Source organism: Apis cerana, linkage group LG1 (assembly GCF_029169275.1).
Source record: "Apis cerana isolate GH-2021 linkage group LG1, AcerK_1.0, whole genome shotgun sequence".
Taxonomy (NCBI): domain Eukaryota; kingdom Metazoa; phylum Arthropoda; class Insecta; order Hymenoptera; family Apidae; genus Apis; species Apis cerana.
The window spans coordinates 26,684,280-26,707,139 of record NC_083852.1 but is presented as its reverse complement, the minus strand read 5'-3'; the positions used below and the strand labels follow the sequence as shown (position 1 = coordinate 26,707,139).

At 38.8% G+C, this 22,860-nt stretch overlaps 1 protein-coding gene, 1 long non-coding RNA gene and 1 other non-coding gene across 6 annotated transcripts in view; 1 reads left to right on the top strand and 2 right to left on the bottom strand.

The window, feature by feature from the left end:
• The first annotated feature begins 3,359 nt into the window (after nt 1–3,359).
• Nucleotides 3,360–16,811, top strand: LOC133667811 (uncharacterized). Its single transcript, XR_009833429.1, has 3 exons — nt 3,360–3,583; nt 12,862–12,939; nt 16,205–16,811. It is a non-coding gene; the product is annotated as an uncharacterized LOC133667811 (long non-coding RNA).
• On the bottom strand, nt 15,371–15,454 carry Trnal-uaa (transfer RNA leucine (anticodon UAA)). Its single transcript has one exon. It is a non-coding gene; the product is annotated as a tRNA-Leu (tRNA).
• A 975-nt stretch (nt 16,812–17,786) lies between the features above and the next one.
• The window catches only part of LOC108004296 (transcription factor collier), a 71,005-nt gene continuing 65,931 nt past the window's right edge, over nt 17,787–22,860 (bottom strand). Inside the window, exons 9-13 of one of the 4 annotated variants that reach the window (XM_062077749.1) lie at nt 22,258–22,412; nt 22,032–22,158; nt 21,625–21,927; nt 21,001–21,243; nt 17,787–20,026 (exon numbers count right to left, since the gene is read on the bottom strand). In XM_062077749.1, coding sequence (XP_061933733.1) covers nt 19,914–20,026; nt 21,001–21,243; nt 21,625–21,927; nt 22,032–22,158; nt 22,258–22,412 — 941 coding nt within the window. In that variant the 3' untranslated portion in view covers nt 17,787–19,913. Of the gene's footprint in view, nt 20,041–20,394; nt 20,633–21,000; nt 21,258–21,624; nt 21,928–22,031; nt 22,159–22,257; nt 22,413–22,860 lie in introns of those variants that run through there. The other 3 variants (XM_062077789.1, XM_062077695.1, XM_062077839.1) reach the window with 3 other exon arrangements.

The window sequence follows — 22,860 nt, the reverse complement described above, 5'->3', positions numbered from 1 at the left end:
TTCCTCTCTCTCGATCACGTCGATTATATCTTCGACTTTCTAATTATTGATTTTCGAGTGTTAAAAGTTTATCGCATTACGAGATTTTTAACCGAGTTCGAGTGTTGATCAAAAAATTAAAATGTGCTCGGTGCATTCTATATTTCCCCGTTTGAAAAGAAAATAATATTTTTACTATAAAATAAACCAATTTTCGTTCATTTCCACGTTGTAATTTCATGGATTAAATTAGATGTCTTTTTGAAATTATAACTTTAAAGATAACTTTAGATAAGTGGAATCAATTCTCCCGGACGATACAATTAGAAGTCATTTGAACGAGGTATTTATTGATTTTGCGTGTGGTCGTCAAACGGGTACGAGTAAATCTTTCAGATCGTTGGAATCTCGTGCTGGGTCGTCTTAATTGGACCAACCGTGAGTACACACGCACATACACGTAGACACACAGGTATAAACTCTTTCGGTGATCCTCCTTATCGGGCCGTTATTCGTTAACGGCTGCTACTTCGTAACCGGAAATGTCGTCGATTTTAAATGATTACATCACAAGACGAAGGAGCGGTTGAACGGAGAAATAGAGGAAGAACGAAGAAAAGAAAAGAGTTTGTTAGTATCGATTTGTTAACGAAACTCGTACAACTCGATTTTTCTTTTAACACTTGTTTTGCACGTAACGTTATCACAAATATTATAACGCCTTTTAAATATTCAAATTCGTTGGAATTAATTTAGTCGTGAGAATAGCGGTGTTCAAAATTGGCGGAACAAAGATATGATAAATCGTTGAAGATTAAAGTCAAATTCTAGACAATATATGTACATATATGTATGTATATATGTATATAAACATATACACTCCCCGCATCCTGATGTATGTAATTCCTTTCACGCCGATTCGCCCATTCGTCTTGCCGTCGTTTTATTGTCAGTAGAACGTAAATGTAATTTCACGGAGGTGAACCTCTTGGACGTGACACGAGCAATCGTTGCGAGAGACTCTCCTGCGCTGGTCGCACAGTAGAGACAGGTAATTGTGCGCCACTTTACGAGGACGATAAGTTAGCCCCGTGCAAAAACTAATACCCGGCAAATAACAGACATTACTTATACTTACACGGGCATGCGAGCGCGATGTCAGGCCCCTGGGCCAGGAAAGGTCCAACCGATATTGCATTACACCACCATGATATATGCTTTCGTTTTTACACCTCTGGCTACCAGCTTGCTGCCGCACGTGCGCTCCACTGGTGCGTACGCGGCTTAACGCTCCAACTCGCAAGGGTGGAAAAGGCAAGAGATGCCTTAGAACGGGAAAAATGTGACGAACGAACGTGGATAAATATTCGGTTTTACATTAAATATGTCACTCGATTAAAATTGTTAATCGAAATGAATTTAAATATGGGAATAAGTTGCGCGAAATGAAGAATTTCGTGAGAACATACAATACGGATATATACGTGTATCTTTTTCGTGCTGGAATTAGTATTAAAGACATTAGATGGTAGATACGGTATGTTACATCTCCATGATATATACACTCATTTGTCTTGCACCGCACTACCACTCGTGCAGTATATTACACATAAATCAATAGCAAGATTCTTTTTGCTATATTCAAGCGCACAAGTAAAATATTACGGCGAGATAAGATATGAGATTCTTAACAGATAAATATGAAACAGAGAAACAAGATAGATGAATAAAACGTAAAAAATAATCGTATTAATAGATTCAACTACTATGCTAATTATTGTTCTAATATCGTGTTCTCTCTTCCATATATATATATATTAGAATATTTTTTCGATTCATATGTTGCAAATCTTCCAATCTCCCTTAAATGGCTCGATCGAATCATCGAATTAAGGAAATTGACTTTTTGAGAAAGAATCTGAGGAGGAATGGATAGAACAAAGGATCCAGCGCGAGTGCCACGAAATTTTCTACCAGCTTGCCACCCTTCTTCGATATTTTTGCAAGTCACTTCGAAGATAGAAGCCTTATTCGAAGATATTCTCCGTCGAGACGAATAATGACACAATCTCGTGATTCTTATCTGGGACGGCGGTTTTCTTTGTTCTTCTCTTTCTAAAAAAAGTATCCGTAACGATCTTTGGAAAGTATCATTTTATTGGTATTGTCGGGAAGTCGAGAAGATGAAAGAAGCCACGATGAAAAAGAGATTCTTCGTTACGATCGCCAAGTAACGTAATAAGATAAAAGGATGACGCGCAAGTAACGTTTACGCGTATCTACCGTCAATTTTCTCGTTAATTCAACATCTGATAATCGATGTTGACGATCGATACGAATCGAATTTCGATCGAAATAATTGAATCAATCACGTTTGAGTCGTGGATGGAACCGAGGCTTGTAGGACCGTGTAGGACGTAAAATCGAGCGTAGTGAAATCCGTAAAACGGGCGTAAATCCATAGAGAGAGAGCATCGGTGCCGCCAGCTTCTTTTAATTATTCATCCCCTCGTATATTTTGCGCGTGGATCACGATGCATCGGCATGCTACACGCACATGCGAATCCCTTTCCCGCCATCGGATCAATTGAAAATGCTATTATAAATATTCATCACCCTCGTTATATTTACCCTTCCGTCATTTTTCAGTAATGCACAATAGAAGTGTACGTTTCCCTCTGTTACGTTGCACAGAAATCTCTTGTTCGAGAGCCCCGTAAAGCGTCCTCGAAAACACACGTCGAAGGTACTCGAGCCAGAGAGTCGCGTGGAATTTAATTCAATCCCCTTGCCTACAGCTTGCGCATAGCCGTGTAATTTTTATACATACCAAATTCAACCGACTCAGGTATTTGTACACCTTATTATTCTTCCCTTATATCATTTCGTATTATTAATTAAAATATAAGACACGTTTACTTTTCTTCTATTTCTCTCCCTTCTTGTATATAAAATATGCGGAATGCGAGAGGACGATTACGTAGAAGCGAAGACCTCCGCGATCGGGCGCGAAAGAAAGATCGGATCCGATCTTGGAAGATTTATCGAGGAAAGGAAGAAACATCGGTCGAGATCGATCGATCGAACGATTAAGACGTAAACTCGTTAAGCGGTGTGGATAAACAGAGGCGCTTGTTTCTTCCATCTCGCTACGCTCCGCGTCCACGGCTACCGTGGTTCGCTCGTTTTCGATATCCGCTAGGAAGGGAGCGGATAATTTATTAGCATTCCGCGCGAGCGCGATGTTTATTGGCGATTTTAATGCATTTCGCGGCCAATGCACAGGCCTACTCCTTATCTCTGCCCTACCTTTTAAGCGTATACACATACGCACCTCTTCGATGAATTATTCAAACACCCACCCCCACGCAGCACGCTCCAATCTCGTTCTCGGATATTCATCCGATTACTGCTATACTTTTCTATTCCCTTCTTTCCCCTCCCATAATTTTCCCTTTCACGGGAAAGACGAAATCTTTGCGATACTTGTAATTAATAACGTTCGGTCGTGCGTGTAAAATCCGTTTAAACGGGTCGCTTAAATCGAACGATTAACGTTAGCGTTATTAAATTTAACGAGCGTTGTAAATCAAGGACGAGGGGGGTAAGTAATAAATCTATCTAAAATTATTTTAGAAGCGAGTGCTGGTTAAAACATCTATTCGCATTCGAATAGATTGCATTACCTCGAAGAAGCGTCCAATTACGGTAGAAGCGTAACACGGCGGTACAAACGATCGCGCGATTGACGTGAAAAGCGAGGCATGATAATTAATAGGCACGGTGTCGCGGTCAATTAGCCGTGCTTCGTGCTTTTTAATTTTTTCCCCTTACTTGTGGAAGAGTGGCGCGTTTCGTTCCGGATTGCATAACGACGCGACACGCTCCTCGTTAATGCCCAGCACGACGCACACCGCCGTTCTATTCGGCGGTGGTACCGATTTTATAAATAATCGGGGCCACGTGGGCCGTCCGGCAAGGGGGCCAGTCACACCTAGGAGAATAAATAACAATGGCGTCCCATTGAATTCGATTCCCTTCCGAGCCGGTCTCAAAGGGGCCAGCTCGTCCGTTTTCTGCTCGTGGGTGTGAGATCTTCCAAGGTGCGCGCATTGCCAGCGAATTCTTTCGCCGAGACGTGCGCTTTCTCTCCTTCTGTTCCAGTCCCGCGTGATTTCCGCTCAAAACTGCCCCCTCTTTTCCTCGTTAAATTAATTCGCCTTTGGCAACCGGCCAACCGGACGAGTTTCTCCGTTTCTTCTTAAATTAAGAAATTATAAGTCGTCGAATAAAGGAATTCGATCTCTCCCTCTCGATTTTCCGTTCTTCTTCTTCCTCCTCCTCCTTCTCCTCGAAGGAGATCTTCCGCTCCGCCGATGACAAATTTGATCGTCCCATCGCGCCGTTTAACCATCGTACGATTGCAAATTAGGGAGAAATTACACTTGTACGAATTATCCTTATCCGCTGCATTAAGATTTGCTCGATGTCTACGCTACTATCGGAACAACAATTTACGTTATCGCGAAACAACATCATTCACTTAACCTTATCGCCCGTACAGATTCTATTTATTGCTACAAAGTAAATAAATAAATCTTATCTCCGATAGAGGGGAGGCGAGAGGAAATAGAGAGGAGAATCTATGAGAGCGCGGAGGAGCGTTTCGCGCGTATAGCACGAGTGCATAGAATATATCGGGAGCGCGTATCGGGGCAAACAGCGAGTACGGAGAATTCAATTACCGTTTAGAACGTGGCAGATGGAAGCTCGACACTCCGGAATTCGCGATAACGGGGAAGATACAAAAAGAGCGTTCTCTCTGAAGATTGTATAGGTGTGCGAAGATAGGTATATATACCTGTATTCACCTGCGGAGGGAGTCTGGCAGACTGGCGCTTGATAAGCGGTTGTCGGGCGATAAGAGAGAGCGATACACGAGGGTAACGCACTCCGTTTGCGTAGCTCGTGGTACAGGCCATCTCGTATGGGGAACTTTGGTGCGAATATAAGACGCGCAATCACCTCGCATACGCCGGATATACCGCCGATAAGTAAAAAGGAGATTTCCACGATGCGCGTGATGTCTGTCGCAAGGTGGTCCCTTATCATCCTTTATATTTTCTCTCCTCTTATCTGAGAATATAGACCGATGCGATTACCGACCCGTTTAACGCGATTCGACAAACAATTTCCTCCACCATTTCCCTGCTCGAGATTAACTCGTTTTCCACTCGTACTCGCTCTTCCACAATTTACAATTTACAATTAAGAAATGGAGTAACGAGGAAAATGGAAGAGGAAGCAAGAGAGAAAAAGGTCTCGATCTCGAGAAACGGAGAAACGAGGCCGAGGAAAGGATGGAACCTAAAGTGGTCACGGCGAAATGCCGTTGCGGAGTGGAATGGTACAGTGGTTGGTTAGCAAGCGTGGGTGTAGATGTAGCGAGATTACGCCTCGACTCTCCGAGTCGCGTGGCCTTCTCCCTTCTCCTCTCCGCCGGTTAATCCGACGACCGTCTCTCATTCTCTCTCTCTCTCTCTCTCTCTCCCTCCCGTAACCCTTTTCATTTCTCGCTGCACATTCCGTCTCCCTCAATTTCTCTCCTTCCATTTCCTTTCCTCCTCCCCCTCCCCGCCCTTTTATCTCGTACTCCTTTCTTTTTTTCTCTCTCGGCCTTACCGAGAGGAGAGCCCTATCTCTCCCTTTCCTTTTCTCTACGCTTCGTTCCGTTCCTACTACCGCTCGCGTACCTTCTCGCGACGTTGCCCACCATCTCGCGGGCATAAAATACAGCCAGGAATTTTAATAAGCCCGCCATTGTGCCGCGCGGCCCCGGTTCCCACAGATTATTTCGACCCGGCTCAAGACCACTCGCGTTTCGGGTGTAAACGGAACTTTACGGTGGAAATGCCGAGCCACCCGCGGTTTTACGCGCCCTCACGAGTTAGTTAGATTGTCGCGGAATTTTACGACGAGTTAAAAATTTCTGATTCTCCGTTTTTCCGGCTCGAGATCGTTACGAGCGGCGAAAAAGAAATTAATCCCTGAACCGAGTCGTAAATTCTCACTTCTTTGCGACAACGTGTGCGTCGAGAACCTCGCTTCACGCGTTCCCTCCAAAGCGAGTAAATAAACGATATTCCATTTTCATTTCCCCCCCTCTCCCTCTGCTTCTTTTCTTTCTTTTTTAATCGAAGAATTCGGTGGAATTCTAGAAGTTCGGAATGTCGGTGACGGGATCTCTGAAAAAGTTCGTTGCTTTTATCGAAAGAAAAAAGAAAGAGAGAAAAGGGACGAAGATAGAGGAGGGGGAGCATTAACAGGCCCATGTTAATGTCGAGTCGGATAGGAGGAAGGAGAAGTTACGCCATTCCGGAAATGGTGGAATGCCGGTGTGGCGCCAGAACTGTGTATCGGCACACGACGAACCGCAAATCAATTTGCACGTCCCCCCTCCCAACCGCACCATGCCTCGCAACATCGAAATCGACCATGCTGTCATCGTGGCCCCACTTTGACGCTCGAGATGAATAGATTCTACGTGGGACCATTCTATTTACATTATCTCCTTCGATCGAGGGAACCGAGGGGAAAAAAATCGAAATCGCTGGAAAACGGTTCTCCGAGATACGCTATGCGTGATAATTCTTGGAAAGAGGAAAGTTTAAAATCATCCGATAATACACTTCCGTTTCAATTTCCAATTCGCTGGGAAGGATGAATCATGGGACGACGACGAGAGAGTCACGAGTATTTAACGAAATCGATAAAAAAAAATTACGAGCATTATCGTCGGCATCCGGGAAGAAGGGGCCCGGAATGATCGGTCGCGGCGCGGCGACGCTCGATAATTGGTTTTTTCAGGGGGCATGATTTAAAGGAAAGGATATCGAGACCGTGGGTGGCGATCGAGAAGGGGTGCGGCCGGTCGTGGGGCTTCTGGAATTTCGGCGCGGCGGCGTTTCGCGTGCATCGATCTCGCCCCGTTTCTCGGCCGTCGAGACGGTAGCTAGGCGGGCAGGAGCGAAAATCCAGAGCGAAACGGAAGCGGAGTCGAGAAAAGGAAGAAGAGACGGCGGAGGGGGCGGATACAAAGTCAAAAGAAGTAAAGAGTAAAAAATGGAAGGCTCGAATGATTAAGCTGCGGCGCCGTAAGAGATCGTAAAGCCGAAGGGCTCGTGATGGGCCTATTCGCATCGGCCAAGCCTCTCTCTCTCCCCCCACCCCCTCTTTCTCGAACCTTTGTTTCGATTCCATCTGGTCGTAAGTTTCGGTTGGGAGCCTCTGCAACCAACTCGTATCGTATTAGCGGCGGTAATTACAAATCATTGGAGAAACTGGAACTGGCCGATCAACCTCCTCGGGCCAACCGAGTCTTGCCGATTTCTACTCGCACACACACACACACACACACTACGCTCTTCTTCGCGTTTCTTCTTTTCTTGCGAGCTTGCGAACGACCGTTTCGTCACGCGTTTTCGAGAGGAATGGTTTATGGCTTTCTTTCTTAACGCGATTAAGAATATCGACGATGTAAAACGATCCTGATTATCTTATAATTCGTTTCCATCGAAATATACGCGGAGCTTTTAAGCGATATATACGGATATATATTTATATTCAATCGGTTTCCATCCAAAGGAATTTCAATCGAGCGAGCAATTTATTTCCTAATAAATATGAATAATAAAGCTATAGTCTTATCGTAAATACTGTTGGTAAGAAAAACGAGTTATTTGTCCCATGCTACTTAAGACTAACCGACGAACCTATCTCGAACAGATTTGACTTTCTAATTTCGGCTAGATAACTATTTTTATATCTTAAATTGCTTGTTTTTTTACCTCGAAGAAATAAATGGGTACGCGTTAATGATAAATAAATATGCAAAGGGACACGTACGTACGTGGATAGAAAGTAAAATTTGACACGCGAGTTTCTTAATATAATTTTTTAATTCAATAAAACTTCTTTTACAAAAAAGAGAAAAAAAGTTGTTCTACTCTCCTTTAAAGACGTTGCTGTTGTAACTTGATAAATCGAATAAAAAAACAATTGGACAATTAAACGTATTCGATCGGGAAGAAAATTAGAAGAAACGTTTAAACGAAATATCCTTTTCAAAATATCCTTTAAAGGGACTGTTGATAAATAATCATTGTAAATCCCTTTCCAGGAATGTGTTAAAGTTTAGTTATATCCGCGATATATCTTTCTTTCCTCTTATGGCATTATATCGACGTCGAAACATCGAATGTTTTTCCAATGTTTTGGAACGATCTTTCATTCGAGGTTGTTCGTACAACGTTCGAAGTTTACCATTCGTTCGACGCTAAAATTCCATACAGATTTGGCGAGCCATACTTTGTCTCGAGTCATAAATAACGACGTTTGTGTACGCCAAGTGTCTCACCTTAAACAACCATATTTATCGCGATACGCGTATATTTCGTACCTCGCAATCTAATGATTTGTGCACTATCCCTGCTCCCCCTTTTCCCGTCCCGATTGTTGTTCAAAAAGTTCGTTAAAATTTGCGACGCTTGCGAAAGATTTACGCGCGAAATCTAGCGTTGAATAAGAAAATTCCCTTCCTCCCCCGCTCCCTCTGTTCCGCGACCGCCCCGGCAAGAAAGTTAAAAGCTGGGACAGAATTTATTCGATACACCGCGTTGAATCAATTGTATCGTCCAATTATTTCGCTTGTTCGGCCTGCTACCCACGTGGATCGGATCGTTTTCCTTCGCAGAAATCGCGTATACGTATTACACCCGTTCCAAGATTTAAAACGGATAAAAACCTATATATATATATTTCGGATATCGTTATCGAGGTATAAAAGTGTCTTCTCGATGAGGAGATCTCCCGACGAAATCGCGATTTTCCAAGAAGATTTTCTTTCTTTCGAGGAGGTAGAGCGATTCACGACCGATTTTCCGCGGTGGGGGGAGAGGCGGGGATGAAAAATTGGGCTCGTTCGTACGTGAAAAAAGGCGGGATTGATTTACCGGCTCGGTCGATTTTTCGTGGTATCGGGCATCGTATTTACGAGACGTATCGTATTAACGGGCCCCTCGGTATAGTACGTCTGTCCCCTCTATCGACGCCACGATCTTGTCTCTCGAATCTTGGCCTATCGATGCCGCCCTACCTGCGACGACGCCACCTTCCCACGCGAATACACCGATCTCTGTTTTATCGTATTTCGTTATTCCACGATACACCCATATCGTTGCTGCATTAGCCACCTTCTCTCCGTTTTCCTCTCTCGCAGCTCTCTCCGTTAGACGCCTCTTCCCCGATAACGGCTCTTCTACGGTGACCCTCCTTGTTCCAAATTCGATACTCCAACTCTCCACTCGCGAAGGGCTTATAATCGGCAACGAGTAAACGTTGACGGTGTTTATTAATTACGTTGCGTGTCACCGTTGCCGTATTATTTCCGTAATGTAGAAAAAGAGAGAGAAAAAAGAGCGGAAATTTATCTCGTATCTGTTGTTCTTCGGTGTAAATGATCGTGTTCCGTAACAACGTCTCGGATACTCGTCCGTATCGTATCGTAGATCGCGGCGATTTATCGTGAAGACGTAATTCCACGCAATACGATACACGGTTGTTTGCTCTAGTAATTACGACAAAAAGCTATGTATTTCGAGGCGAAGTTAATTCAAGGTTAATTTACCGTTTCACTGCGTTAGATACGTGTGTAAGGTACGCGTGCAACGATCGTGAGCAGAGAGCCTCGCGACTCGATGGCAAGCGTGAAACATCGCTTTGACCACTTGAACTTAGATCTCTAAATCTTATTGTGGTCGTGTGTACGTGCGAGCGAGCGCGGCTACGCGCTTGTGTACAGCCAAGGCACAGCTATTACACGAGCAAATCTACGTGTCGTTCAACTCGTAATTACGATTTGTTTTCGCGATGACACCTTTGTGTGTTTATGCAAAGCTTATAATCCATGAGAATTCGGAACGACAATATCTTCGCAGATAAGCGTAATATACGAGTATATACATTCTTCCACGTTAAAATACGTTGGCATCGTACCAACTCGTGTTAAAGATTAAAATCTGTTGGCTACCTGTAAACAAATGGATTTCCACGATACGCGTTTGATAAATAACGACGAAACAATGAACTGCCGAAATCATTTTTCTAAGTTTTTTTCCCTTTCTTTCTCTTCCTTTTACGCGGCACTTTTCGCGCCTAAGTGGGCATCGATGATGACGAGCGACTTGGAATAATTACAGATCCTCGAGTTTTTTAATAAGCTTCGTAGACAATTTTTCTTAATTTCATTTTCATGTTGCGATGCAAATTTCTTCCATTCGCAATTCGCAGCTATTCGAGTATTTACCTTTGAAACGCGTATTTTGAAAGATTATTTCGAGGAATTTTGAGAGGCACTTTTTCGATAATCGTACACGATTGTTTTCCCTTTTTTAATCGCCTAGTGATTAGATGATTTTCTAAGATGTATGATGCAATATTATAAGTAAAGTCGCATTTTTATGGTTCACAAAATATTATTCTAAATTTTTTGTTGAAATATTTAGTCAGAGTTGATTGAAAAAAATCTTCAAACTCGTCAATATTTCTAAAGGATACAAACGATGCTGAATTGGAAACGATCGTTCGAAAAGTGAAACGAGAAATAGATTTGGAAAATATCGGGACAAGATTATAAAGTTAGATACACTTAGCCCCAACTTTTATCTCGTTGAAGAATTTAATCGCAAAAATTAGAGTGTAACAATTTGAACACGTTGTTCGAATTGATGTCACATGGATCTAAATCGATTCGATTATCAACGATTTTATATATCGTCAAGATTATTATTTACTCAAGATTCGTTCTAACGTGATGTAACATTTTTCAACGAGAGTTTTCCTTTCGATTTAAATTTTATAGAAAAATTATTATGTCATCATAATTGATTAGAAGAAAAAGTTGTTGTATCGTAACAAGTAAGTATATCGTTACAAGTGTTGACAACAATAATGAAACTACTTACTTAAGCCACGTGTGAGGATCGACAGCAAATAAATAAACGTGACACGATTGTGCAATTAATTAATATAGTTTATACAGAAATTATTTATATTACAATCATACATATCTATTCGAGATTATTGAAGTCACACCACACTTTGTGATAAGTAATATCAAAAATTATCGATAGGCAATAGAAACGGGGGGGGAGGGGAAAATATAAGGGAAGAAATTTTTCCTCGCCTCGGATTGATTGCAACGTTAAAAATACTCGTTGTTGCTAATCTCGACATCCTTCGAATCCTTCTTCCATTCTAGAATGGAATATCTCCACTGTGATCGTTCTAAGTTTCTAAGGAATCTCTGATTCAAAGAGATTTTCGATCTGGAAAAATAATCGATTTCCGATCCACGATGGAAGGAAAGAGGTCACGTAATCGGCTGCGCGTAATTATAGTCGAAGATATAAGGCGTTATAAGGTTGTGGCTAGGTAGGAAGTTCTGTTTCGCGCTCCCGGATAGGAGCGGAGGAAAGAAGTGAAACTCGCGGTAAAACGATGTGTGAGGTCTCTCCCACATCCACGTGTGTGCCCACCGAAACCGCCGCTTTGTTTCGGATTAAAGAACCGCCCAAATCCGTATTGCGTTACGGCGCCGAGTCACGTATAATCACTCTGAAACGTAAAACCAAATTAACGCGGATTCCGACCATTCGCTTGCCTGTCACACGGCTATCGTCGTTGAATTTCTTTATCACACACCACCACCCTTTATTCTTTCGTCATTTCCGTTCCACTTCCCGTGCCACTTCGTCTCGATCGAGTTCAATTTTTCGATCGTCGAACAAATCTTCCAACTTTTATTATTCCGTTCGATGCGTTATTTCACGAGAATTGGCCGATTATCCCGTTGGCCGATCGGTGAGAGAACTGAAATTTTATTTATCGAGTCTAATTAATTGATTTAATTAGCCGATAATACGAATAACGATTTATACAATTAGATTTCAATGCTTGCTGCTATTCGTTTCGATGATTAAGAAAATAAACACTTGAAAAAATTCCGATCAATCGATAATGGAAACGTAAAAAACTGTCTTTTATTGTGACAGATAACAAGTGGAGACAATGGACGAGTAGATTTATTCAAATTTTATTGCCACGTTCTTTCTTTCTTTCTTTCTTTCTTTCTTTTTTTTTCATTTAGGCTATCGATTTTTAAATGTTTTCGAACGTTGTTACGAATAAACGAACGTTGATCACGTTGATTACGATATCGCTATAAACAATTCAATATTCTAATTATGCTAATCGATCAATGAATTAATCATTGATTCAAAGAATTCAGGGAATAGTTGCGAGCTATCGGACAATTTATATTTTTTCTTTTTTTTTCAATGATCGATTCGATGGTTTGTACATTAATTATCACGATGAACGATAATTTATTCATAATATTCGAAAAAATTTTTATTCTACAAAAAGTCGAATCGATCGTATGCGAACAAATTATTGCGACTGAATATCACGACGTATACAATGTTATGCGAGAATTCTTATTAAAGAATTCATGCTTAATTTGTCATTTGTGTCGTAATTGCCAGGAAAACGCATTAGGTCCGTCGTGTGAACAACGGTCTGATTTGACAGTTCCGTATGATTTACACGCTAGAGATAAAGAGTCTTCGATTAAAGCGCGCTTCCTATCCCGAAGGCGTATTGAAGCATTTATAATGCAATTACGTTTCGTTTTTGTCCTGACCTTTTCCCGCAGCTTTCTGTGACCGACATTTTCTCTTATCGTGTCATTCGGAACGAGAAACTTTATTGTATGTTTATTGTACCTCGATAGAATGCTTTAAAATTTTTACTCTCTGTTACCAGGCCAGGATTCGTACGTTTAATCCCATTGCCGTCGCGCGAAAGATGTCTCGCATCAAAATTCGTACGATATTATGTCAGGTATACTATGCTTTGCAACATCATTGTCCTAGAATCATATAACGTCAAGAATATAATATCTATTTTTTTTTATGTTAAAAGATTAAGATACATCGATAGATTTGAAAGCGAAAAAATAAAAGAAGAATGTTCAATTGACATCTCTTTCTCTGCGGTCACGCGCCAAGAGAGTATAGATAAGGAGAGGAAATAGTTGAAAAAGGATGGAGATAGAGTAAAAATATTGAAATCAGCGCCATCTTCAGAGTGCCGTAAATGAAACATAGAAAGAAAGGATAGAAAATAATAAGAGGAAGATGGATAGAGTAAGAATTGACACTCGGTGCCATCTTCTGAAAACTTTTAAAATTTTTCTTACTTTTAATATCTCTTGAAGTTAAAAGATGGCGCTAAGAGTCAATTCTTATCCCTATCTTACCATTATTTTCTTTTTACGTTTTATTTGCAGCATTTCATTTAGAGATGGCGCTGATTTCAATATTTTTTATCCTATTTCTATATTTCTTTCACTTTGCTTTTCTTGTCCTATTGACAGAAAATAGTTACTAATGTATATATATCTATTCCTTCAAATATACTTGTAATATTTTCTAATCTTAATTGATAATTATTAATGCAACTTTTACAATTAAATACACTTATTTATACTATATTCCAGAAGATTTATTTTTTATAATCATTTTTATAAATTCAATGTTTTTTGCATATGTCAAAGAGAGAATAAAGTTATAATATGATATACATTTTCTTTTATATTTGTAATTATAAACAATTACTTCTTCCCCTGTTAAAATATCAATAATTAAATATTCTTCATCTACTTCAAGGATCAATTTTACACATTCACTTTATTATATTCATAATTGATTTTTAAAACATACATGATATCCAAATTATAAATTAATACTTTAATAACTAATATTTATAGTGAATTGTATATATGAGAATGTACTAAGACACTCTATTTAACATTGTCATTTTTCAATATGATTGGTTCATTTGTATTTTTAACACAAATATGAAATATTTATATCCTATTTTCATATTGCAAAAAAAATATAGAATTCACAAAATCAAATCATAATCTCTTTCACATTGAAAATTCTTTGAATTATTAACTCTATTGAATACAAAATATAAAATATTCAGCAAAATTTTTAAAGATTTTTTATTAAATTATATTAAAATATATTTATGACTAAATTAATTTTATGAGAAGATTGATTTCAATAGAATTTTATTCGACAAATTAAATTTATAAAAGTTATAATAAATTATCATAAAATTGATTTTAAAACTGACATTTAACAGTCATAATTTTTAAAATTGATATTTGCAAGAAATTATGTTAATATAAATTTAACAAATTATTTTTCTTTTTTAACAATATTATTTTTTGACAATAAATATATTCATTACTTTTACACATATATACACTAAAAATTATATTATCATTGTTATATTCAGAATTGAAACGAAAATTGAAACAGAAAATGTCACATTCTCATTTGTGGTTATGTGTTATAACCAAATAAATAAGGAAAATAAATATTGGAAAAAGGACAGAGATAAGATAAAAATATTGAAGTCAGCGCCATCTCTAGAGTGCCGCAAATAAAACACATAAAGAAAAGATAGAAAATAATGAAAGAAGGATGGAAATAGAGTACTGATCATTTGCGCCATCTTTGGACATCCACAGATATTAGAAATACGAAAAGTTCTAAAAATATCCAGAAGATGGCTCTCGGAGTCAATTCTCTATGCCTATCTTTTTCCTATTATTTTCTATCCTTTCTTTTTGCGTTTCATTTACGGCACTCTGAAGATGGCGCTGATTTCAATATTTTTACTCTATCTCTATCCTTTTTCTCACTATTTCTTCTCTTTTTCTACAGTTATTTACAAAAATGCACTCGAGAGATTTCGATATCTGATTATTGTATATCTTTATTGTTTTTCTTTCCTTATCTTATTGATTACTTTATGAATAATTTGATTTATATATGTTTACTATTTATAACGATCAAAAGCTAACGATGAATAGAATTATATAATACAATTTATATATATTAAATACATAGGAATATTTATGAAAAAAATGTATCAAAAATAATATTTTAATCGAATTTTACGACAAATTACACAACAAATTAGAATTATATAATCTTATTAATAACATATTGAAAAATTTAAATTAATTGAAAACTAATCTTAAATTGTTTGTACGAAATAAATTGAATCTTTATTTAATCGATACGGGATAGAGTTGCATTCGACAAAGTTACACATACTACACCGAGATAATATAAATACTCTCGTTTGTTTTAAATAGCGATATAATAAAAATTATATTTATAGTGTTCTTAGATTACTTGTTATTTGAATACATTTGTTGTAAAAAATTAATATGTAGAGGAAAAAAAAAATTTGCCAGGTGTGGGGTTCGAACCCACGCTCCCAATTGGGAACCAGAACTTAAGTCTGGCGCCTTAGACCGCTCGGCCAACCTGGCTTGTTGGTGACATCGTTCTCTATATTACTATATATCTGTATATTAAATAACTAACAAATTTTTGTTTTTTGTTTAATGTTTCTAAATATATACTAAAAAAAAATTTTAACGCCGTTTATATATAATATATTAAAAAATATATATTTATATTTATTTTTATCCATTCAGCAAAATAGATTTTTAACATATCTTAATTCCTTTCTTATTAGTACTCAAATTTTCTTTTTTTAAATTACATTGGAAGTTCGGTTTGCTTGAAAACAAAAGTCTCTCAATTATAAAATTTAATATTTTTTAGCTTTCTAATTTTTTTTCACGCAAAAAATATATATTTTATCCTATTCTGCTCTCAATCAATTATTAAATATTAAGTAAAACAAAATCCAATTTATTTTCGTAAGATTAAAAAGAAATTGTAATAAAATTCTTAACATTTAGAAAAAATTAATTGTACAGACATATGCCTATCATCGTAATTGAATAATTGTAAAGAAAAGTAATTGTAGCAAAAAAATATTTAACAAAGAGTTTGTATCAAATATAAATACAATATATTTATATTTATAAAATTATGGATTATATTTAACTTTTATTTATTTATTATCTTATTATTGTCACTATTTCGAAACATAAATGAAACAGCTTTATTTTTCGGGTACCGCACGCTATTGTAGGAGTTGTGGAATAAAGGTAACTCAATAGCGGAGAATAAAGATTATCGGTAATCAGCAGATGGTAATATTCTTTCAGATCGATGGAAGTACAATGCATTGGAAGAGTGGTGTTACTAGAGCTTACAAACAGAATTCAAATGGAACCGACTCGGCGAAAAAGCAGATCTTATCGCAGCGAACTGTCAAGGGTGCATCACGAGATTGCTCCTATCCCTGCCGGCTCCCAACGGCCCCGGTTCATCCCCTTTGACGCCGGACTCAAATTCTACCCCGATATCGCTCTGACGCAAAAGAGCATACGGAGTAACACGTCAATATACTTTTGGAACTCGATGTAATTGCTATTAATACGAAAAGCAATATGAAATGCGAATTCCAACAAATTTTATCTATGTTCTTTTATATTATTTTTATATCGTCGAGCCAAAACAATAATAATAACTGCAAAATTGCGAATATTTAATTAAACACGTTATTATTTCTAGAAACATTTAATTTCTATTTACTTTCTATTTACAACAATTATTTAATTATAAATATAATACGTTTGACTTGTCTTTTCAATAATAACATTTTACGATATAGATTATAATGGTATTTTTTTTTATCGATGCAACCTCGTATACATAAATAAATTTGTCAACCAATTTATCAAATTCATTAAAAAGAATTACGAACTGGAATTAATGTGAGTGAAGAAAAAATAAATAAATACAAAAGTAATAATAAAAATGAAATATGAAGAATAAAACAATCATTTTTACAAACTTTTCACAAAAATTGCTCGTTTCGTGCTCTTCCCATTTTTCCATTTTTTCCTTTTTCAGATTCCAATTAGATCGAACATACCTCGTATAGAATTTTATGAGATCGCACGTGGCGAAAAAAGTAAGCCGACTGTTTGTGGTAGATTGGCGGGCAACGAGGGTGCTGTTTGCAACCAGGGGATGAAAACAATTCGGCGAGGAAGTCTATTAATGTATCGAAAATATAAAATGTGCAACGTAAACTTCGGCGTTCAACGTTGTTAAATACGCGCTTTGTTTTTTTGTTGTTTAACGGCAGTAACGGTGAATGATTAATTCGGAAACAGTGGACGCTAATTACCGAAACAATAAACGTAAAATAAGAAGGCCGAGAAGATTGATTTGCGATCGCATTAATAATTAGCGAGCGAGCATGCGCCGCTGGGTGATCGCGGGGAAATAATAAGCAAAATGACGTACGATCACGATGAAAGAACGTGTTTTCGTAGGGGTCGGGAAGGAAAGCAATATTGGAAGAAAAACGATTTCGTATTGTATCCATGTTGTAACGTTTGCAATGGGACACGTGGCGGCCATACCGCGTGCCACGTGCCGACCAATCTAAATCTAATAACACAAACAGCTTTACAATAACGCGCTCCCTGCGTGCTACCGTTTGCCGGTAACAGGACACCATGTGAACTAATCGGTCCGAAGTGGTCCTCGAGATCCTGTTTCGCTATTTGTTGATCCCAACTCTTGGGAGCAACACGATTCGATGCTTTATCGGAAGACTAGGTTAACTCGTTTTCATGTTTGCACAGTTAAATATAATACTCACCATTATTCTTCACAACGATGTAACGTTAAAAACGAGAATGAAAGGATCGGTATAAATAAATCTCGATCGATTTTAATTCTCAAAAAATGTAAGTTTAATTTATTTTAATATACATCGACGAGTGTTTGTACGCGCGTATACGTTCGTATGCGTACAAGAACGACACGCCATGTAAAAGGATGACATTGTGTGATCGAACGAAAGTGATAATTAATATATATATATTTATATATATATATATATATTATAATCAAGATCACAATATCGCAGAGCGCGTAGGCTCCGGGACAAAGAGCTTCTTCGTCGAGGAAGTTTGCTCGCCAAGTCGATATGCAAAAAGGAACTTTTTACAATATGATAACTTTAACGATACTCGTTTCGAAAAGGAAGAAAAAAGAAAAAAGAAAAAAGAAAGAAAGAAAGAAAGAAAGGAGAAACGATACGATCTACGCTCGTAAACTGCTGCAAAATCTGGACTAATCGAAGATTTCAATTCTGCAACGGTACATGCTTCGTATACTTTCGTGAGATTCGTTTCCTGTGAAATTTGTTTTGGGCCGGCTTATCGAACGATTTCAATCAACTATATACGTTTTATACAGTTGTTGCGGACGATTCCAATTTTTAACGTTGCTTTCTCGCTCTCTCTCTCTCTCTCTCTCTCTCTTCCTCTCCCTTTCTCTCTCTCCCTCCCTTTCTCTCTCTCCCTCCCTTTCTCTCTCTCTCTCTCTCTCTCTCTCTCTCTCTCTCTCTCTCTCCGAAGAACACGAATCGCTATAAACGTACGTACGTCGGAAGAAATAAGTTTTGACCGATTAGTAGAAATATATCGATGAAAAAACAGCGGTATGTATAGTATATTATCGCGCGGTGGTCGATTAGCACGTTAAAAGATTGGATCGCCAGCGTAATGTAATCAATGTACGAGTGAAGCTATGACGATCTACGTATTTATTTACATCTATGTATAATTAATTTTCGCCCTACAATCACGTTAATATCGTTTCGTTGGATTCCTGGAAATAGTTTTATCTTTTTGTACATCGTCGCAACAATATTTACAAGGAAATTTACAAATTACGAGTTAGACGAGTTATTTACGCTACCTAGCCGATATTGGTTAGTCTCTTAAAACGTACGGGTAGGAAGATAAAATTTCAAACTTTGAAAATGCTTTCTAAAACTATGATGTCTGTTATTCACTGATAAGCGATATGTCCGTCTAGTGGTGTCATTTCGCCCTATATCCCCTTTATTATATAGCCTCTTTGCTTGCTTTGATATAAAATTGCGCGGCACCCTGTCGACGTCCCCGCCTGCGTATACTATTGCCTCTTCAACAACCGGGCGCATTCGTCGCCGAACTACGAAACGAAGTACGAAGAAAAAACACCTTGAAAATACTTTGTCGCAAGATATAATCGTTTAACGATTTTCGTATACGAGAGGAGACGCAGGGCAAACGAGGTACTCGATTCTATCGATAAAAACGATCTTTTCGTATCGAGATAGCTAGATTAAAAATAGCAGTATCGGAGACACGAAAAGTGAATAGTCGTTCGGTTATTATTACTTTTTTCTCTTCTTTTCAACGATGCTAACGAATTTCTTTTGAAATAAAATAATTTCGAGGGATCGAACGATTCAAAGATGCATCGCGAGAAATAATTTATTAAAATTACGTTACCACGTGTCACGTAGTAGTTTCTCGAATAGTCGTTTCTTTTTTCTTCATTCATACATATCCACAAACGAACGTACACGAACCGAACGACTATGTCAATGAATGAAGAAAACTCTCCTATGTGCTTCGATATGTATCATTCCTTAGCTTATTCGATCATCGTGAAAATGATGAAACGTTGTCGATCTTTTTTTTTTTATTATTATTATTATTTTTTTTTGCACTGTACTCTCGCAAACTGAACTGAACGGTCGAAACTCCGACGAAAATCATTCCGCGGACGGTTTCTCCGCGGCCGTTTCTTCTTCGGTTACGCGGGAACCGGGAGGGGGAGGGGGAAAAGGAAAAGGAACGAATCGAGAGGACCGGTTTCGATTCAAGAAAGCGATTGTCAATCGCGAATACGATGATTATCGGAATATTAGAATTCGACGAAAGCCTCCGCGTCGATGGATTTCGCTTCCGTGAACACGTAACCCCTCGATATTTTCGCCGGAGCTTACATCTCGTAACACTATTTCCCATTCGACGAGAGCAACGGACTGGCGGCGTTTGAATATCCTTGGCTGCAGGTCGGCAACATAAATGGATTCACGTTGAACGGTGAACCGACCACCTCTCCTAGTCCTGCAACATACCAACTGTCGGTTATACGTTAGTGTCATTCGCTACAGCTTACAAATTACGAATATATATATATATATGTATATATGTATAGAAAATTCGTTTCATGCATAATGCTCATATATACGTACAGAAGGAAGTTTAACGAACGGGATCAATTTTGGAATATAGAAGATTGATACACAAGATGAAGAGGATTCGGACACGTGGCAATAAAACGAGGGCTTCAACGATCGATCTTCTATTCGCTAAGTGGATCTCGGTAACGATCCGCGTCGCAAGATTTAATCGAGAAGCGGTATCGAATTAACGAAACGAAAGAGGGGAGGGATTCATCAACGATTGATAAATGAACGTGTGCGTACATACATCCTCGAATCTCTCGTCTCTCGTGCATGTTTCTCATAATTCTTTAATCGTAGTGCATAGGGTGGTTGTGGTGGTGATGATGGTGGTTGTGATGGTGGACGGTTAGCGGTTACTGGGCGGCTGTGGCGAGGTGGTGCTGTGTGGACCAGTGCGGTGGGACTGAGGTGGTCGGTGGTCGTACTACGGGAGCGAACGCACTCCCGTCCCCGGACGTATAGAAAATGCCATACTGTTCGTGCGCTAAAACGAAAATTTCACATAAGGGAAAATCATAAATACATGCATAAACGATTAACTGTACCATTAAACTGTAACAAGCGGACGTGTCCTCCGTGATTTCGCGCAACATGCATTTCGCTATAAATATAAAGCCGACAAATGTCTACGTTCTCGTCTCGTTTCTTTCGAAAAAAAAAAAGAAAAGTAAAAGCGTGGAAATTGTTAAACGATTTTTTTTTATATAATAAAATTTGACAACGGACTTTTCGAAGCGAAGAAAGAAAGAATAATCGACAGGATGATTGGGGAAGATAAAATTGGAAAATGCAGAGACAAGGTCGATTCCTTTTGTTGGAAAGATAAAGAAAAAAAGAAAATGGTATACTTACGCGACGTGTAAAGGGTTGGACTACCGGTGTACGGATTGGCTACCGAGTAACTTCCGTTTGTGCTGTGACTGTGAGGCGTGCTGGCCGAACTTCCGCAATAACCACCGCCGGTCACAACCCCGCGTGGACTCGCGCTGCTGCTTTGCCTGTACGCATCGGCGCTACCACCGACGCTCCCTCCGACGCTACCACCACCGCCGCCTCCGCCTCCACCACCGGCTCCTGTCGTCACGGAACTACCGTCTAGAAATAGAAACCTGCCCGTCAGACGAACTCGTCAGTATTTCATCATTCTGTTCATTGCGTTTTGCCTACTGCACCGGAACGAGGAGAAGATCGACGTGTACCTAATAACGTTGGATTTTAATCGTGTTGGATTTTAACGGATTTTAATTTTTAAAATCGACATTAAATCGCGCCAATACGTACGTAATAGTATAAATAGTATAAAGCAACGAATAGTACATTTATTAAAAAAGTTTCATCGTTTTGTATATCGGGATAGCGTCGATCGATCCGCAATAAATGATATTCGTAATTAATTCGTGATCGTTTCGCGTTTCTAATTGCAAGAACGGCCGTGTTATCGTGTCAGTCTATATTAAACATCGTTTCGATACTTGCCGTCTGTCCATTTCGCCGCGCTACCGTTTTCCTGTACCGTCACCGCGAGCTGTCCTGTATACGAGTTAAACGCTGTTGCCGAACTGGAGGTTGGAGGTGCAGGTGGATGACCAGATCCCGGACTTCTTGGTGCCCCCGTAATTCCAGCGTTTCCGCTTCTAGGCATACTGTATAAAGCTTCCGCGAGGTCGGCCGCCCTTTTCAATATGATCTCTTTTGGTAGTTTTTCAGGATCTCCAGGATGCCGGGGAATAAGCTTCTGTAACCTTTGGAAGCCGTAATCGATCGTGGGTTCGTTCAATGCTGAAAAATTTTGCGAATGTCATCGTTCTTTTTTTTTTCTTTTTCCCTCCTTTTCCTTTTAATACGTCATCATGAATGGAAAGAATGGTTTCCGGTATACTTACAAACGTAGACGAATCTACCAGGTGCACCTTTGCAGAATTGTTTAGTTTTATAGGATAACGTGACTTCAACGACGCCTGGTATCTGTCGAGGAGGAGTTTGTACTCTGATCGCATTTGGCGTGATTAGCTAAAAGGAAAGAAAAGAAAAAAAAAGAAGAGGAACCGAATTAAATTAAATCGTAGTTTCGAAATATCGTTAAATATCGATTTTCAAAGAATTACATACCTCGCTCCAAACCAACATCGATCCAAAAACAACTTGAAGCCCATCGAAGAAATTCTCCCCAATGATTATCACTGTCGACCCACCGGATGTCCACCCTTCGTTCGGCGATATCGCTTTTATACACGGTGTTTGAAGAGGTACTGGCGTATAAAGACCTAAATTGTGCAAATACAAAATATTATTGCTTATTTTATCGATACTTGGACGCAAACGGCATTGTTAATGTACCGCAAGATTTTCAAGTTATTCCGCGTGAAATGGTGGTTTGAATTAAACCTACCAGAGGCATAAATTAAAATTGCACACAATGTTAATATCTTAACATTATAGTATGATTAACCATTTACATTTGCGTGTCTGTTCTGTCGCAGTTATAAAATTATTTTAAGCTACATTAACATTCATAATTATGTATGACCTAATTTGCGTTAAAACAAATATTACGAAATTTTACCACGTGTACCCACATACAATTTCTTAATTACGATCGTTAAACGTATACGATAAAAAGCCTCGATGGATACGTATGAGCGATCCCTGTCACGCGTCAGTTTTACACGCGAAATCACGAAAACAATAATACGAGTAACAACTCGAAAGAGG